Source organism: Jaculus jaculus, chromosome 10 (genome assembly GCF_020740685.1).
Source record: "Jaculus jaculus isolate mJacJac1 chromosome 10, mJacJac1.mat.Y.cur, whole genome shotgun sequence".
NCBI classification, from domain to species: domain Eukaryota; kingdom Metazoa; phylum Chordata; class Mammalia; order Rodentia; family Dipodidae; genus Jaculus; species Jaculus jaculus.
In genome coordinates this window covers 113,639,067-113,658,587 of record NC_059111.1, presented here as the reverse complement: position 1 = coordinate 113,658,587, position 19,521 = coordinate 113,639,067, and the positions used below count along the sequence as shown (strand labels likewise).

At 48.8% G+C, this 19,521-nt stretch overlaps 1 protein-coding gene across 1 annotated transcript in view; it reads right to left on the bottom strand.

Moving 5' to 3' along the window:
- Window positions 1-280: 280 nt before the first annotated feature.
- The window catches only part of Paxip1 (PAX interacting protein 1), a 44,752-nt gene continuing 25,511 nt past the window's right edge, over window positions 281-19,521 (bottom strand). Inside the window, 13 exon segments of the mRNA XM_045160750.1 lie at window positions 281-652; window positions 1,760-1,820; window positions 1,992-2,067; window positions 2,153-2,287; window positions 3,050-3,150; window positions 7,645-7,813; window positions 8,977-9,079; window positions 9,512-9,582; window positions 12,657-12,700; window positions 13,600-13,784; window positions 14,993-15,114; window positions 15,597-15,734; window positions 16,476-16,571. Coding sequence (XP_045016685.1) covers window positions 637-652; window positions 1,760-1,820; window positions 1,992-2,067; window positions 2,153-2,287; window positions 3,050-3,150; window positions 7,645-7,813; window positions 8,977-9,079; window positions 9,512-9,582; window positions 12,657-12,700; window positions 13,600-13,784; window positions 14,993-15,114; window positions 15,597-15,734; window positions 16,476-16,571 — 1,317 coding nt within the window. The 3' untranslated portion in view covers window positions 281-636.

Genomic DNA, 19,521 nt, shown 5'->3' with positions numbered 1-19,521 from the left:
CCTGTGAAACGACAGCCAAGCACTTCCAGCCACCTCTGTCTGGGGGCCACTTATCACACTGGTGAAGAACAGCTGTCTCCCCAACACTGTTTCCACAGGGAAAATTTACTTTGAAAACACTCTACCTTGACATTCCTTAAAATGTGATCCAATTTGATGAGAATCATCTAAGGTAAGCCAAGACTAGGGAACCACAAAGACTCACGCTTTGAGTCTAAGTTCAAAAGTACATTTATTTAAATGCCAACAAGGTATCAATATAAAAGAAAAGAGTGTAAGAAACAAAAATAATCAAAGTACAAAACATTTCAAATCTTTAACATCCATAATTTAGATAGCAAGGTCTTTATTTACATCACTTTATTTGTATCTGAAATCCCAGTTTTCTGAAAACATTTAAAAACCTGGTAAATTAGTCAGAAGACCTAACGTGGGCTCATAAAGTTATATAATACAAAACATAATTTATGTTTCCTCACAATAAGATCACACATCTTAATAAGATGCAGTATTGTATTCAGTTTTCCTGCTTGAACATCTCTTCCCAAGGCAGAGCTGGAAAACAAGCGCGCCTGCAGGAAGCCTGGGTGCGAGCTGCCGGCAGCTGACCCTGGGCTCCCAGGACGCAAGAGGCTGTCAGTTAAATTTATATGTGGGCTTGTTGAGGAAAACGTTCTCAAACACAAAGCAGAAGAATACCACTAAGCCAGGCCCCGGTGAGTTGGGCAGTCTTATGCTGCATCTGTAAGAGGCCACAGCCCCTCCCCACTCATCCAAGCTGGCAGGTCGTGCCGCCCTCCAGACCGAGGGTCCTCTGGAGCATGCACCCTGTGCACACGGGGCTCTGGGCCCAACACCTGGTCGCTGCGTGGAGGCAGCACTGCAGCTTGCTGATTCTGCCAAGGGATCCACCACACCGGGGCCTGAGCACAGGCAGAACTGCAGTCACCTCTCCACAAGCTCGACCAGTGCACGTCCCTGAGGGGTCAAGTCCCCAAGGCCCAGGAACAAAGCCAAGAGCTGCAACCCTCAGCAATCACTTCTGGGCAACTCTGAGGTAGGTACGCACAGAAGCCCTGGAGCTCATGCCACAGGTCACCAATTACCTCATAAAGCAACTCTTTCTTCTGAACAGAAATGTAAAAAGAACAGATTGACAAGCTGGGGTGGCGGCACACGCCTTTAATACCAGCAGGAGGATCACCATGAGTTTCAAGCCACCCTGCCTACTTAGTGAGCGCAAGCCATCACGAGCTATAGATGAGATTGTCTCAAAAATAAAAACAAACAAATAAATAAATAAAATCTACATCTCCAAAAACGGGTTGAGATTTCTAGCAAGGACAATCATCAGCTGCCAGCTGTGCTTCTCCCCTGCTGGGGAGACCTTCAGACACCTGTGGTGAGGCAGCAAGGTGAAGGCTTAGCACGGCCACGTCGGCGAGGGACTCACCAAGACGCTTCTCCGTCTCATGCTCTGCTACAGACTGCACACAGCTACCTCTCACCTTGAAAACCATGAACTCCAAAGGAGCTCATAAAAAGAAACGTGTCTGCATGGCAGTCACTTCTGCGCACATTCTCGGTGTTGCCCGTCAAATCCCTGAACACCTACACAAGCCAGACCCGTTCTGTCACCTGCTGAGGCAGATCTCTAACAGGAAGGGATGTGGCGAGCCAGGAAAGGTCCAGGCAGCCCTCATCCAGCTACGTGCGCTTCCACCCTCCGCCCAGCACAGCCACTCGTCTCAAAGGATATGATTCGTAGTCCAGTGTCTGCGTGAGCACCCCCGTCAGGACAAACTCCGCGTTGTGAACATCTGAGGAACAAGCAGAGCCATCAGGATGCGGAAGCGGCTCGGGGTGAGAGCACGTGCAGGCTGACACACCCACGCCAGTGTGAGAGCACATGCGGGCTGACACACCCACGCCTCAGTGTGAAAACACGCAGGCTGACACAGGCTACCACACCACAAGAACAGAAACCATACCTATTCCTCTGGCAAAATACTCTCGACATAAATGGAGGTCGTTTTCACAGGATATTAAGATGATTTCTGACAGACTCTATGGAAAGAGAGCGAGTTCATCAGTGAGTGAAAAGGAAGCTGTGTCACGTCAGTGATTCAGCAGCTTGCCCTCCTTAGCCCACCTTATTCTGCTTGTGTTCCAAGAGCTTCCGGAAGGACGGCTGCTTAGCTAACACTTTTCCTCCTGCACACTCCACAATGGCTTTCATCGTTGAAAGGCTCGGGCAGATGCCAGGGGTGATGTAAAAATATTTTGCCTAAAAGTAAAACAAAAACATACATATATGGTACTTTTAAAGTGTTTTTAACTTTTAGAGTTTTTAACTTTTCATAAAACCCTATCCTGAGATTTTTGAGAAAATGTCTAATTTCCTAGAATTATGAGTGCACTGTTCTCACCAGTGATCCACATGGAGTGGCCTAAACTGTACATGAGGAGTAATGAAGCCCTCGATGTGAAGTGTGGCCTTCAGTAATTAAAAGTCAGACTATTTCCAGTTTAAGTGAAATGCACTGTAACTTAGTATTCCAAATCATTTCTAATTCCTAGACGGGCTCTGTCAGAAGTTCAAAGAACAGATTATCTGTATTGATTTACTTAGCTCTTTGGTGCAAAAAAAAAAAAAAAAAAAAAAAAAACACTTCCCAACTGTTCCAAGCCTCTTATCTAACAAATATTTAAAAATCTATACTTCTGAATTATTCATATAGCATTCAATTAATATTTTTCCAAGTGTCTTCTCCAGTAGAAACACATTTTCTGACAATAGTACAAGCAGGGTCCTCCAGAGGTTAAAAGCAGAAAAATGAACATAAATGTCTTAGCAACTAAATTATTCAGACATACTGTTTGGATCCTTTATCTCAACACATCTCCTTACTAGTTCTTTGTACCAATGTTTTCATCACAATAATGAGGTGTGTTCCTTAGATGTGTGTCACATTCTTCTGCAGGAAGAGCGCTGCAAGGCGGAGTCCAGTGACCCTATCCACCTGGACCGGGCTGCTCCCCAACACACCTTGAAGAGGGGAGACGCGCGTGCCCGCTTCAGGGACTCTTCCAGACTGAAAGAGAAAAGCACTTCTGCCTCGGCGTCTCGGAGCACATAGTTCTGCTCATCTGGAAAAGAGGACACGTATGCTCTGAGGAGGGCAGGTGGACACACCCTGGCAGGAGGAAGAGCGCCCCCACTTGGTGGAACATACAACTCATGGTTACACCTAGCCTGGACAACTTCACATTTCACGTACTTCCCCCTGAAAACAAAAGACAGACGGTCTTTCTCCTGTGCCAGTTGTGAGCTCCTTTGAGAAAGCTTTGCTGAGAGCTCTCCTTTTCACTCACTGATGAACTCACTCTCTTTCCATAGAGTCTGTCAGAAATCATCTTAATATCCTGCGAAAACGACCTCCATCTATGTCGAGAGTATTTTGCCAGAGGAATAGGTATGGTTCACTGTGCAACCCTGCCCTCCAATTCTGCACCGTCAACCCACAGCTTGGGGCGCTCACAAGCCCTCCCAGCCCACACTGCCTTGGCTAGGAGTTTCAGCTCTCCCATGACCAGCTTCAAGCTACTACTGCCAAGAGTATTGATGTGGACCAACTCCCCGGCCCAGTCCCAAGGGACATGAGAGCCAGCTGGAGAGTAATCTTGTGGACTCGTCAGATTTATCAGCTCATCCCTAAGTATGCAATTGGACACTCAACCCTCAGCTCAGAAAATAAAGCAAGCATGCAGCCATTGATTCTGAAGACCTGTGAGAATTTCTAAGAGACTTGTTTTGTTTTCAGAACAACTGTTTAAGAAATGTGCAATTTGTCAAAATCAGAGAACACAACCCTCCCTTCTCTACAAATGTTTCCTCATCCTAAGAACGTGCCTGCTCTCTCCCCCGGCACAGCCACCACCACGCCGAGAGCTCGGCAAGCCCTCTACCAGCGCAGGACACAGGACCCTACAGCCGTGCTTCAGGCCCGGAGGCAGAGGGTGTGTATTCTAGGTTTGTGAGCCATGTTACTCTTGCTGCACCTCCTGACCTTTTGAGCACAATGATTTAGAGATGCGCAAACTACTCCTGCCTCATGGGCCAGGGTTTGCAAAAATCTTTGGTCCTGAACAACCACATCACTATAGAAACCTGAAATGTGTCTTCATTTTTTAAAAATACAAAATCAGGGGCTGGAGAAATGACTCAAGGGTTAAGGTACTTGCCAGTGAAGCCAAAAGACCCAGGATGTACATATGCTGGGTTCCCAGGACCCATACAAGCCAGACGCACAAGGTGCATGTGTCTGAAGTTTGTCTGCAGTAACGGGAGGCCTTGGCATGCCCATTCCCTCTCTCTCTCAAATAAATAAGTTTTAAAAATAAAAAAAAAGTCTACCTACAGAGAAGAAATTTGTCAGCTTTTTTCACAAGGAAGAAAACAAGAATATGTAAAGATTGGAGAAATTAAAATGAGCAACAATAGGCTGGAGACGCTAAGCAGTAGACACTTGCACTTGCTTGCAAAGCCTGCCAGCCAAGTTCAGTTCCCAACCATCCAAATGCAGCTGGATTCAAACAGTGGTGCAAGCATCTGACATTATTCATTTGCAGCAGCAACAGACTAGCACACTCACTCATATACACACATGCGCACACACACACACACACACACACCATAAACATGTAAATTAAAAAAATTTAACAAACAATAAAGTACTATCTCACATGAAATACCTATTTCCAGGGTAAAAATGAAGGCTGACAGGCCTGTGAAGAGCTAGTGAGGGACTGCCAAGAAGGCAGTGCCATGTATGGCAGAGAAAGGAGTCAGCAAGTGCTGCCCCAGGGGCCTCTACCAGGTGCTGTGACCTGTGGGCTGCATCTGAGCTGCTCACATAAGCAGAGACTAAGCCCGTTGATAATGGGAGCGCAACATACACACCAGCTGAGCACAAGCACGGAACTCAGGAATACGCCCCATCAAAAAGCCAAACTGGTGTGTGGGGGGGAGGGCATTTACCATGGGATTTTTCTTATAATCATGGAAAATGCTAATAAAATTTTTTTAAGAAGCCAAACTGGTTTTAAAATTCCTTAAAATGGTAGATGGGTCATGTAAGGAAAAGAAATACTCAACATAGCATCGGGTAAGCTCTGTTATCAGTAAGCTAGGTCAGCTATCTTCCTGAGAAGTCTCTTTAACAAGCTGAAATACGTCCTCGGGTACGCATGTAAGAGTAAGTGGTCAGAGGGCTGACAATTGAACATTACTCACTTCTCCATGGAGAAGAAAGCAAGCAGGAGACCACCATGGGAGGAACCCAACCCCACCCACCAAGGCTCCCTCCCTGGAAGGTTGCTGTGCCTGAGAGGCCTGCTATCCAAACACACAAACAGCTCTTTAAACTCAAGGACAAGAAGACAATATAGAAAATGGGCTTAAGACCTAAGCACCTTACAGAAGACAGAAGCACACACAAAAACACTTGGCATTGAGTGTCACCAGGAAAATACAACCTGAAGCAACAAGACCCCCCACTCAACCGACAGGAGCAAGTGCTGGCAGGAAAGCAGAATGGTATGGCCCCTGGACAAGAGTCTACAGAGTTCTCACAAAACTCCACACATTCCTACCATATAATCCTGTAATTTCGCTCCCTGACAGCTATAAAACTTGAAAATGTCCACTTAAAAGTCTACAGTATGCAGATGTTTACAGAAGCTTTACCAGTAACTGCCAAAGTCTAGCAGACACAAGGTGTCCTTAGGGAGGCGAAGGCTAAGGAGAGATGGCTGTTCGCCAAGGAAAGAGACGAGGGCAGGCCGCAAGCGCCCTGCGGAGCCAAGGGAAGCGACCAGTCCAGAGACTTCATCGCATGCACTGCTGCCACAGAACATGCTGGACAACAGGGAACCTGGAGCCAGTAGAGGACCAGCAGCGAGCAGGCCTTGGTCGGGAGGGCATTTAAAGCAGCTGGGATTAGCGGTCTCTAGGGCAGTTCAGCTACTGTACAGGGCTCTGAAACGATGTAACATCTGCCGAGACCTAGTGAATGCACAATGCCAGGCCGAGCTCCGCATGTTCAACTGTGGATGACTGACCCAGATGTACACGCTGTTTGCTACAAGGGGCCTCCTCTTGGGGGAAGGGGGATTCTGGACACTTGCCCAACTGTGCAGTGAATCCAGACATCCCTAAACAGACTCACATAAGCCAGAAACATTACTGGAAGAAACCTGGAATTTGGAGGTTACACTATGAACTGTTCTGTGGATAGTAGATCCGAGTTCCACACCCCAGACACTGACCGTGTAATAAAGAAAAGAAAGCCATCAATCCAAATGCCCATCAAATGTGGACTTCCTTTTATAAACTGATAAGCAAGGAGTGCAGGGCAGTTTTGGGACAATGTGGCCAGGGCACAAAGATCAACCAACAGTCTGAGAAGAGTGGCTTAGCTACAGGGCCCTGTTCCCTGCCCTACCCAGAACAAGGGGCCACATGGGGACCCAGGATATATTTGGGGAGGTCCAAGATTCCTGGCCTATGTGGTGACCTGAGAACACCAGCTCTGGAAACATGGATGACAGAGCTGCCAGAGATTCACAAGTACATACAAGTCTGCCTCGCTCCATGTAGTTTCTCTGGAAAAAATCACTTATAATTATTCTGTATTAACCAAGGTTCTAAAAACATTTCAGTCTGTCCATCCATCCATCCACCCATCTTTCTTCAGTGCTAGGGATGAACAGAGGCCTTGTGCATGCTAGGCAAGCACACCATCACCGGGCTATATCCCTGCCCTCTGTGTATCGAGAAATCTAAGGAGATGCCCTCTCCACACTGGGCTCTAGAAACACTGGCCCTGATTGACGGAGGGACCTCAACATGAGCAGGCAGCACTCCTCCCTCATAAGTGAGCTGTCGGCACCGAAGTGACCATGTCTTAGATGCTACAGCACTATGGAAATTATCTTTTTAAGTCAGACTCCCAAATGAAATACACTAACAAGACCACACAAGGAAGGACAGTGTGGCAGGTTGAATAGATGGCCCCAGTATACTCGGCATTTAATTACCTTGTAGTCTGTATCTGTAGCCACCTGGCTAGCGGAGGTGTCACTGGGTGGAGCCTAGACCCAGCCCTAACGTGTGGTGGTGGGTTTGACATTCTAATCTAAAGATACGCAAAGTGCCTACTTCTGCCTGGAGTTCCTGAAGTGTGCTATGTGATGTGGCTTTTGGCTTCTCTCTCTGTGTTTGGTCCTGTGTAGGCAGGCCAGCTTCTTGTGCCATTGTGGAACTTCCCCTGGATCTGTAAGCTTCCGTAAACCTCTTCCTCCTAATTGTGCCTGGTCTGGAAGTTCATCTCAGCGAACCTGAAGCTATCTGCCAAATACACAGCTTGTTTTCTCCCTGATAACACTGAAATTACCTAAACCTTTAAACTTCACTGCAACATGCAAAGATACCAATCAAAGGAATCTTGTAATGTGAAATCAAATAAACCTTAGTAATTGCCAGGAAGTTAAAAAGACTTAGCTGGATGTACACGGGCGGCTCCCGGAAAGAGCCCAATGGCTTATGTGTGTGGAAAGCACTGCAGCGCCGCTGCTACCCACCGATGAACTTCTGACACTTGAAGCACTCCTCCAACCACTCTGGAGTCACAACGTGCCTCACCACGGAGATGGCCGTCAGGAACTTCACAGTGCGCGTCACCTTGCTGGCGATGAGGTGTGTGCACTTCGGCGTGGACTCGGCGACCTCCCCACCCAGGATGTAGAGCTTCTGGAGCCACAAACAGACCAGATACATGCACGTGAGTGAGTACAAAAGTGCCCAGCCCAGTGCTGTGACAGGAAAAGCTGAGCAAGAAAACACAATGGTGGGCAGATGGATGTGTCTGCAGCAATGTTACACACTGACAGCAAACACAGTGAATAAATACAATGACCCAGAATGCTGAGGGGTCACTGTACACAGTGAGCATGCCCAGACTCTCCAAGTGAAAATGAATTCTACAAAAGGACATGGAAGTACCATTTGCACATTAAAAAAAGCCTGAGACATGAAAAAAGCCTGAGACATGAGTACAAGTAAAAGATCTCTCAGGGCTGGGGAAACAGCTCAGTAGCTCAAGTGCTTGCCTTGCAAGAGTGAAGACCTGACTGTGAATTCTCAGCACCCACATAACAATGCCAGGTATGGCAGCAGGCACCTGCAATCCCAGTGCCAGCAAGGAGAAGACAAAAGGATCCCTGGATCTCTCTGGTTAGCCAGTACAGCCTAACGTATGAGCCACAGGCCAATCAGAGACCTGGTCTAACCGAAGAAGGTGATGTTCCTGAGGGAGACATGCGGGGGGAGGGGGGGTGGAGGGTGGAGGGACAGTTTCCTGGCCTCTACATGCACGCATGCACACACACTCTCTTTCATGCGTCAGCACACAAAATAAAGATACTGTAACAGCTGTGCTCATGTTAAAGCTAAAAAAAAAATTGGGATTGTGCCATTAAAACCTTTTTGTTTCCTTTAAAAAAAGTGGGAATCTGTGACTCCAACCTCATTTAGGTCAGCCGATGTCTTCATCACCCTTCTCCACCAAAACCAAACATCAGTAACAAACTTTCCCATGAGCCTGTGCTGTTCTGAACTCATTCTAGAACCTGAAGAGGCCCAGCACCTTTCAAAGCCGGGTGTCTGTACACATGACGCTGAAAGAGCTTTGTAAAGGTCCCTGCACCTGAGCCATGCTTTCATAGCAAGAAAACCAGTGCAAATAATGAGACAGCCCCGAGCAAAGCAGGGTTCTCTCTGACTGGGTCTTACTACAAACGTGGGCAGGAATGACCGCTTTGTTCCCGGTTGGATGCTAGTTAGTGGCTGGCCTGCAGTAAATGTATGCGGAGAGGAGCGTTGCTGAAAGCCCTTACAGAAGACTAAAACTTCACCTTAACGTACTGCTGGACCTGGACAGGCTCAAAGCCAGTGAAAAGCACAAACGGAGTCAGCTCTGGCGTCAGCTTCTTGGTGGGAGGCGGCAGATCCTCGATTCTGTACGACAAATGGCAAGGGACAGGGACACACTGTGTACGTGAAGTAGGCAAGAGAGCAGCAGTGCACGCAGTTCTGACTGCCAAGCGTGCAGGCTTTATTCTCCAAAGAAAAATGTGGGAGCTTTTATAAACCTTCTTTCTACCAATTATGTGACACAAAGTTAGCTCCCAAAGACCTCATCTGACACTGCTGGAGAGGCATTTAGGTCATGCTTATAAAGACCACTACTCGCAGCTAAGTACCCATTCTCTTTCTCCCACACTCTCATGCTCTCTTTCTGCTTGCAAATAAATAAATGAAAATACTTAAAAGAAAAAGGCTTTTTTTCACTAAAAAGATTTTCCTGTTCACTAGAAAATTCTTAAAAATAACTGTGTGAAAGAGCTATGTGAAAGAACCAAGTTTAAGAACATGAACAACACGACATACCTGGCCCTTTTAGAGGAAGGCTGGATGCTGGCCACTTCATTCGGCTTCAGTTTGGGAGGCAATCTGACACCCTGTCATTAAAGATGATTTACTTCAATCAAATCAGTGAGGTTAGCCGTCAATCACACCTCCGAACCCAACAAGGAACCTTACTCCCCAGGATCTCAAGCCTAGACACATGCCTGTGAACACAGCCAGGCTCAGGTTCTTACACACCAGTGACCCACACACCGAGTCCAAGAAATGGTCTCACTCTTGGGTGTTTACTTTGCTGTTTTTGTTTTTCTTTTATTTAAGCAGGGCCTCATTCTAGCCCAAGCTGTCCTCGATGGAGCCCACCATTCTGTAGTCCAGGCTGGCCTCAAACTCACAGTGGTGATCCTCCTCCCTGTGCCTCTTGAGTGCTAGACTCAAGAGCGTGTACCCCCCTTCCCGGCTCATTCCCTCTAAGATGCCATTGACTGACACCTGAGAAAGCAGAGAGCAGGCCACTGTAGAACAACCCCAGCTACGGAAGTGAGAGACCTCTATATAGCTGAAAGCACTGAAGGAGGCTGGGACACAGCCCCCACAACAAGCCAGAGGCATAAAGTGGGGCATAGCTCTGGAGTTCATTGGCAGTGGCAAGAAGCCCTGGTGCCCCCATTCTATTTTTTTCTCCTTGCAAACAAATAATAAAATAAATAAATAAAATAAAATAAAAAAACACTAGGGCTGGAAAGATAGCTTAGAGGTTTAGTGGTTAAGGCACTTGGCTGTGCAGTGTAAGGACCTAGGTTCAATTCCCCAGTACCACATAAGCCAGATACACATGGTGGCACATACATCTGAAATTCATTTGCAGTAGCTGGAGGCACTGGTGTGCCCATTCTCTTCCCGCCTCCCTATCTGCCTCTTTAAATAATTTAAAAAAAAACAAAACACTAAAAAAGAAATTGAGACTACAATGGAAGATCTCCCATGTTCATGGATCAGAAGAATTAATATTCTCCAGGGAGAACCTCCCTTCCCCACCCGTTCTCCAGTCCCCAAATCCTCGGTTAGGATTACTTCCATGCCTTTGTCTCCTTTCCTCAGGTCACATTATACACGCAGCCGTAACCCCGACTCCGTCTTTCCTTCCTGAGTTCCGGCTCAGAATGCAGAGGGTGCCAGCACCACTACGTCTCCGAACAAGGCGTCCTCACACAGACACCAGCCCAAGGTGTCACAAGACACCTCGACATTCAGATCAAGGTGAGGTGCTGAGGCCCACACTTCCCATCAGCTCACCACAACCTGCTCCAGCCCTTGTTCGGAGGCAGAAGTGCCGCAGCTACTCGGGAGTTGAGACAGAAGCTCAAGGTCTACCTGGGCTTACAGAGTGAGTTCAAGGCCAGCCTGAACAACTTGGTAAGACAAGGAAAGGCAGAGGGCCGGGGAGGCAGTGCAGAGGCAAAATGCAAGGCTAGCGTGCGGGAGCTTCATTAGCTAGTCCGGTTCTAAGCTGCTCCGAACCGGGACTAGTGCGAGGACGCTATTGGCTGCAGCACACAGGCCGAGAGCCACACACGGCAGCAAGGCGTGCGGTTCACCCAGCACCAGCTATGAAGAAGACCACTGCTCCCTCCTGCTTTCAGAGCCCACATTTATCATTTATGAGGAGTGGGGACCCGGAGAGACCAGTCTGCAGAGCCTCAGCAACTCCAGCCAGTTGGTGTGGGAGGAAATGCTCTGATGGCTACTCTCCTCAAACGTCCTCGGCACACAAGGGAGGACACTGGCCTCTGCCTGTGCGTCAGCAGGACCACAATGACTGGTTCCACTGGGAACAAGAGGGCAAGATGGCTTCCTCAAGACCAGGAGTGGGTGCTGGCGCTCTGCTCATACACCCACCCCCAAAGACTCTCATTCCAGCACAAATCCCGGAATCACCCCATGCCTGACAGAAACAAACCGGCTCACAAAATCCAGTGTAGGTCTTGCCATGCTGCCCAGACTGGCCTCAAAAGCTTGGGCTCCAGAGAATTCCTACCTCAGCCTCCTGAGTAGCTGGGACTATAGGCATACACAAAATGACTGGGTATGGATTTTTAATAAATACAAGTTAAAGCCAAGCATGGTGGTGCACATCTGTAACCCGAGCACTTGGAAGATACAGGGAGGGGAACCAGAAGTTCAAGGTCATCCTTGGCTACACAGCAAGTTCAAAGCCAACCTGAACCTACTTGATAAACTGTCACAAAAAAACAAAAATTTAAAAAAAAAGAAATTTAAGGGGATGGAGAGATGGTTCAGCAGCTAAGGCACTTGACTATAAAGGCTAATGACCCAGGTTCAATTCCTCAGTACCACGTAAAGCCAGATGCACAAAGTGGCACATGCATCTACAATATGTTTGCAATGGCTAGTGGTCCTGGCATGCCCATATTCATTCTCTCTCCTCCTCCTTGCAAATAAATAAAAATTTTAAAACAAATTAAATACATACAAGTTAGTATATTTGTAATAATGTACGCAGTCCTAAGCCACACGTCACAATGCTCTTGACCAACTATCAAAGGAAGGCTGTTCTCGCAGTGATGAGTTACAGCTAAGAAGGGAGACCCTCAACAGGGAAAAGAGGCCCTGAATGCAGAAGTGAAGGCAGTGAAAGGAAGGAGCGCTCTCCCCATCCGACACTGAGGCTGGAACATACATGGCCCACCACTAAGAGAGGCTGTACATTCAGGTTAACTAACAAATCATGGCACTCAAACGTCCAAAACAGTCTACCTTTAAAGACTCCCACCAAAGACCCTAGGAGACCATTCTCCTAAGAACAGCAAGGCCTGCAGGGCTCCAGCTCTGCTGCTTCCAGCGGCTCCAAGTTCCTGCCAGCTAACTGTTGTGTGAAAACCAGCAGTCTTCTCCCCCCACTCTGCTCTCCAGGTCCTGAATCCAGAAATCAACCACTCTTGGGAACAGTGCTCCTCACAGGCTCACATGGGGATGACTAGCAACCAGCCCAATAGTTAAGGGGACAGCCAAAGTGCGCACCACACTTCATGACACAGCTTTCATGTACCAGGGCTTCACTAATGACAGAGAAACAAATTTACAGAGGGGTCTCTGTTGAAATGTAGAAACACAGTCACAGCCACAAAGAGGGGTCGATCTGGCTTACCATCAACAACTCTGCTGACACCTTCACTGGGACCCTCCACGCATCTGAAAGAGACATTATGTTTTGGTTACTTGCTGTTCAGAGAGGCCAGGTCCTGCAGAGCCTCTCCAGGGCCAAGAGGCCCAGACGAGGGTTTAGTGCACAGAGTTTTGCAGGCAGGCGCCAGTCCTAAGTTTTGGTTCTGAGGCTGGTCTCAGGTGAGGCAAGGAAGGGACAGGTCCAGGCTCAAGTGCCACAAGTAAACCACAGGTGTGTGCTCTGCTGTGTGATGTTTCTAGAAGGCAGTGACTGACCAGTCCAGGGAATCAGTCTTGTCCCCAAGATACTAGTAATGACAAGAGGTGGCCAACAGGAATGACAAGTAGGTAGGGCCTGGAGGAAGGGAGCAGCTAGTTCCTGCTATGGGGCAGGGTGGACTGAGGCCAGATACTTAGACTGGACCCTTCTGCAATGGCTCCAGAGCTGGGGGCAGTCCCACAAGGACAGCACAGGGCCACAGAGCAAGACTAAAGTGGGACAGCAAAGCCACTCAGAATCACACAGGATTCTAAGGCAACTGAATGATGTTCAGTTGAGAACACAGAATTATGCCCAACCTTGCACTATCTTCCCTGGGGATGGTTCCTCTCTAGAAAAGGGCCAACCCCAGGAGGCACAGCAATGTCTGGGGTGAAGCAGTGAGTCATCAAAACAGGACAGTGATACCTCATTGTCTCTACAAGGGGTGGCTGTTCCCCAGGGTCAGGACAGAGAGAGAAGGCATTCACGTGCTCCACCCAGCTCTAAGAGCCTGTGAGATGCAGGCTCACATACCAAACCCACAAGAATGCAGAGAGCATGGGGAGAAGGTAGGAGGTGTGCAGACGGGAACTACAGAATGAACACAATGCAGCAAGACCTCTAAAGCCAAGCCGTGTGTGTCCTGACAGTTCTCGTCACTCACCTAAGAGACTTGACACAAGGTGCTGGGTGGGCGCAAATGGATCCTGCAGGTCGAAGGCAGTGTAGCGACTATACTGGACCTGCCGCAGGGCCTCCAAGTTCCCCAGAAGGATGTCCCCCAGCCACTGAGCGTTCACACACGGGATCCGCCACTCCTTGGCCTTCTCGTACTTTAAACCACTAGGTCTGTTTTTGAGAAAATTTATTGTTAGTCCCATCCTACTCCCTTAAACTTATTTTTAACAAAAGCAAGTCAAAAAAAAAAAATTGACTCCTAATACAAGTGGCAGATGTGCTTTAGGAAACTGGCCAGTAATCCCTGGCTTCAGGGCTTCTACTCAACCAGGATACCGCCGACTAGCCCAACATTTTCTTTCCAGTGGTTGGTACCTAAATCCATGAATTCACACTCCCCTAACCCATAGGCATCACTCCCTAAAATGCCTGGCAGTGCTGTTGCTGACACCACTGTGGATGTCACTGTTATTACCTTTTTCTTAATTTTTATTTATTTGCATGCAGAGAGAGAGAATATGGGCGCCAGCACCACTTGACACTGCAAACATACTCCAGATGCACACGCCACTTTTGTATATCTAGCTTTATGTGGGTACTAGGGATCTCCAGCCCCACTGCCATTCTCTAAACAGATAGACTCTGACTTTTACACTTAAATTTCTACAGCAAAATTATGATACATTAAGAAACAAAGGTTGGGGCCAGAGGCAGGGCTCGTAGTTAAGGCACCTGCTTGCAAAACCTAACAACCAGGTTCAATTCCCCGGTACCCACATACAGCCAGATGCACAAAGTGGCACATGCATCTGGAGTTCGTGTGCACTGGCTAGAGGCCCTGGTGTACCCATTTTGTCTATCTCTCTCTACTTGCAAATAAATAAAATATTAAAAATAATTTTTTAGAAAAGAAACAAAGTTTGGGGACTGGGGAAATGGCTTGGCAGTTAAAGGCACTTGGCAACCTGAGTTTGGATCCCCAGCACATATGTGAACTCAGACATGAAGCCTGTGGCACTGGTAGACGGGAGGAATCTCAAAGCTCAGGTGCCCGAGAGAAGACTGGCCTTCCAGCAGCAAGAGAGATGTTCAAACAGGGCAGAAGGTGAGGAACAACACCCTGGGGTTATCCTACAGCCTCCACATGTGTGTTCCCACGCATATAGAAACCATTTAAAAAAAAACCTAAAAGGAACCCTTGCCAGGCCTGGAGGTGCACGCCTGTGACGCCAGCGCTTGAGAGGCAGAGGCAAAAGAGTCTAAGAGCAGGCTGTGCAGAGTCTAAAGCCTGCCTCAGCTAAAGAGGGCCTTGGAAGACAAAGGCCGTCACCCAGGCTGGGTAAGGTGAGGGCTGGAAATGGCCCCAGAGCCCAACTTACTCTTTGCAGATGAGGACCGTGTTGCTGCGGCACAGGTACCCCGTGTATTTGGCACCTGCCAAGCACGCCATTAACTTCAGCTCATCTCTGTCAGTATCCACAAATCCAGTCAGAGAGATAATCTATGGAGAAAAGAGCAAATAAAATGTAAAAACAAAAACTAAAATATACCTTCCCTGGCCTCTAGTGACTTCACATGCACCGTTTCAAGACTCCTTTGGCATTTGGGACAGCAGAGGACTTTCCGAGCAGTAAGCCGGCGAGGTGAGGCGCGGAGCCGGCGCGGGCACACAGCGGGCACAAGCTCCCGAAGGCAGGAAAGAGCGGCCCAGGAGCTGCGTGGTAAGCACGAGCACAGCCAGTTGGGCACTCTGCTTACTGAGCACAATTGACCCAAGCTCTGCCCACAAGTGAGCCTTTGGGGCAAGACACCTAACTCATTTTAAGATTTAAACGGCATCAGCAAGAGGGCAATCTCCTATGCAGGTACTTCGCAAGCGGGCCACGGCACACAAAAAGGCTGAGGCGGGGTGGTGCTGGAGACGGCCAGACAACGTGCGGGCATTTCCCAAAAGGGGACAACAGAACAGAGGACGGGCCTCACATGCTGTGAGCAGGGCTTGCCCCCTGGCGGGAAGGCCACTGGGAAGTGGAGGGCGCGGTGAGGTGGCACCATCTTCTTCTTTTTCAGGACTGCGTTGAGCCAGTGAGCAGTGACACACCTCTTTCTTTCCCGTATCGCCTGGCAACGTAAGACAGGGTTGTTAGCTCCAGAAATAATATGAACTGGGATGGACAATGCAACCTGTCTGGACACCCATGAGAATGTCACCACCTCGTGTACACAACTCACTACTAAATCACAGCAGTGTAGTTGGCTCCATGTCACCTAACCTGACTATCAGCAAATGTGTAAAAACCCATCAGCTGAGAGTGTGATGAGCTCAGAGAGTGAAGGTCCCTGGTAACAACACAGGACCACACAGAGCAGCTACACACACACCATCTACCTTAGTTACACAGGAAGCAGCTCAGGTACGTGTCTATGCTACACCTTCATTTGCTGGCACACACTCACAGGTGTCTGTTCACAAAAGCACTTTTATGAAAGAGACCAAAAGCTTCAGGAGGAACACAAGGTGACACTGGGGGTTGGCTCAGGGGCCAGGGCTTCTTAGCGCTCTATTCGGGATTTGTTTTCAGGACCCTGGTATGCACAGCCACTTAATGGTGCCAAATCCCTTTCCTCAGAGTGACTTGAGAGTGCCTGCGAGAGCCTGCCCTTTCCCCACCTCTACCTAGAATTCCTTGTTCTTTCTTCACTGCTCAAACACAATCCACAGAAAGCTCTCCTAAGACTGGACGCAAACTGGCAAGGAGAAACTTTCCTATGTGTGCAGGGAGAAGTTCTCTCCACAAACACCGAGCACTGGGTGCTGAGGCTACACGTGAAGAGGACGCCTGCTGCTGGCGCGCTCCTTACCTGTGCGTACACACTACTGACTTGGCTCTCACAGAGAAGGTGTGTGCATCGGCTTGTGAACGTGGGGTCCACGGTGCCACCATGAGCCTGGATTATCTATAGAAAAGACCCAGCAAAACCATCATCAGTTTCATTACGCTATAACAGAATTGTAATTTAAATAAGACCACTATTAAAAGAATGTGTTCACACAGCTTATTTCGCCACAGAAGACACGTGATGGCAATCATTGGGCACTTTCCACCTGGCACCATGACATGAAAACCAACTGTACCCCTGTCTATTTCCAGGAAGAAAGAACGAACACAGCATTCGCCACTACACCTGGGCATCTCCCTGTCAGGATTACTGGAATTTTGGCCCAATGGGCTGTGCGTGGCAGGGCTACTCTGGTTGGCCTGCCATTGTTTCCCTGGGCCTGAGGGCGTCCTCGCACTAAGAACCCAGGCAGCCAGAGTCGCCTCCCTGGAGTAGCTACATGGCTTCCCATGGCACCCTAAGACTAAATGCTCTTTCCCTGAACAAGCTTCAGCTCACCAGTGCAACAAAGCCTCATCCCACCTCACACCTGCTGTCTTCTAAACTGTCAGACCCTTTCCCAGTTTCAGTCCTACAATCTTCACAGAAGCGTGCAGGCACAGCAGCTCACAATCACTCACTCATACTAGTGCAAGCCACAAAGAGACCACACGCCCCACCAGGAGACGGGCTTCCTCTCTGCTCCTGGTCTTGGCCATTCACTGAGGAAGAAGGCAGGTGCTATGCTACGGCCTCTCAAACAGTTGGAGAGTGAGGTGAGGACTTGCCACGTGCAGGATCCCAAGCCTCCTCACCAGGTCACAGGTGACAGCTGAGTCACAGCAGCCCCAGCCCCTTCAGGACTCTTCCCCAAGAGGGAAGTGAGAAGGCTCTTGTTTCAAGCTGCAAGGCCTCGGGGCAACAGAAACCATCACAGGACAGTCTCTCCCCACCAGGATGTTCTGACTGGTTCCTAGCCCGATCACCCTTTATACGACTCCCACATCTACTTGGGGCTCCCTCACTCTCACCTGAGGAACTCCCTGGGCTACTAAGGGTGAGTGAGCATTTTGGCACTAGATGTTCGGGCAGGTCTTTACTCCACAGCCCCACCTGCCTAGTCAACTGTGTCCCTCGAGTGGAGAGTTACAGGCGCTTGGCGTTACGAGCTCTTCCTCAGTGCTGTGATGCAGTTCTCCTCAGGTGCTGTGTCCCTGACTGGAGCCCCGTCCCTTAAGAAGCACACTAGTAGCTTCCTTCCCTCATGCACCTCTTGGACTAATTCTTAATTTGAACCGAACTTTAAGAAGTCAAACTTCAAGGTCAGGGAATGTGGCTCAGTTGGTCCAGTGCCTGCTTAGCAACATGAAACAATGGGTTCAACCCCCAACATGGCGTAAACCAGACACAGCCATGCGCGTCCTGCAATCACCACTCAGGAAGGAAGGTGGGAGGAGCAGGAGTGAGAGTCATTCTCCAAACATGGTGGGTATGAGACCAGCCTGGAATAAAGGTCCTGTCTCAAAATAGTAAAAATAAGAGCCAACAGGTAAAAAATTGCTGAAGAGGTAGAATCAGAAGATCAGGTGTTCAAGCCCAGCTTGGGGTACAACTTAAAAAAAAAACAAAAACAACAAAACTTAACTGTTTCATAATCCTGTAGTTCTTGTGTTAGATTTTGTTTGTTTGGGGAGTAAGGTCTCATGCTAGCTCAGGCTGGCCTTGAACTCACAAGCAATCTATCTACCTCTGTCTCCTGAGTGCTGGGATTAAAGCCATGTGCCACCACCACACCGGATCTTGTTCTAAGTTTTAAGGTTTCTAAAGGTCACATCCTAAAATGTTACATTTATGCTGTTGTGGTTATCACGCTAGCTCCCTCTACCCTGCCCTGGCTCAGTCATGCTCTCTGGTGTGCCAGTCACCAGTCCTGGTCCCTCAAAGTCGACAGTTTACCACACAACGTGGACCTGAAGCTCCCTCAGTTTCTTTTTCTATATAGCTTTAGAGGAAAGTCCAAATTCCATGAACACAGAATATGAAGACGGTCTCAGCAGACATGTCAGCCTTTGTCCCCTGCTTTACTGCCTGATGGAACCCGCACAGGGCTGGACTTGCCAGAAGTCCCCCACAGTTCTCCAAGGGTGCCTCTGCCTAAGTTGCTCTCCCCCCATAATCCCCCCCATTCCCGTCCTTACCCTTTAACATGCAGTCTTGGGATCACCTCTTCCACACTAATACCGCCCCCCAACCTGACAGGCTTATGTCCCTTCTTCACTGCCCACAGTGTCCTGGGCCTTCCTCTCCCACAGCACCATACCTCCTGCCACCAGCCTGTCTGTGTACCAGCCTGCCTGACCACTGTGGCTTCAGCACTGCAGTCCTACAGCATGCCTGGCACCTGCCAGCAGTGGAGCCCCAGGAATGCTTGTACTGAAGCACTAGGTGTTCAATACCTACTTATACCCACCCCAGAGAACCTACTGGAGTGGGTACCACTGCCCAAAAGCCATAGGTTGTCACAGGAAAATCCCAGTGCCAGGGGTAGGATACCTCCCCCGGAGTTGTTGACCGGGAAGAACCCCTGGTGACCTCAAAACCACTGCAATGCTCTTGGCTGCCCAGCAGAAGCATCAGGTAAGACAGTGTTGCTGCAGACTCCACGTGCTTTGTTCCAAGACACTCAGAAATTAACCTAAAAACAAGCTAGAAGCTTCTCCCTGCCGCCTAGCTGCCACAGCACTGGAAAGCACTATGTGGACTGCTGGGGAGAAAAGACATCGGCATTTTTGAGGAGCAGGGCCTATGAAAGTACACAACTGCCCAACAGATCACACACGCCCACAAGTGGAACAGTGGCACGTCTGTTATGGAGTAACCAACTGCTTTCTGATCGGATCTTAGGCCTGCTCCACAGGAGAAAACTCATGCCTGGTATGGAAAACCTAGTAAAAAGCTCATGGCTAGGAATGTCATAGGCTCTAGTGGGGGAACCTACTACTGCTTTTTGCTAAATGGAGAGGTGATG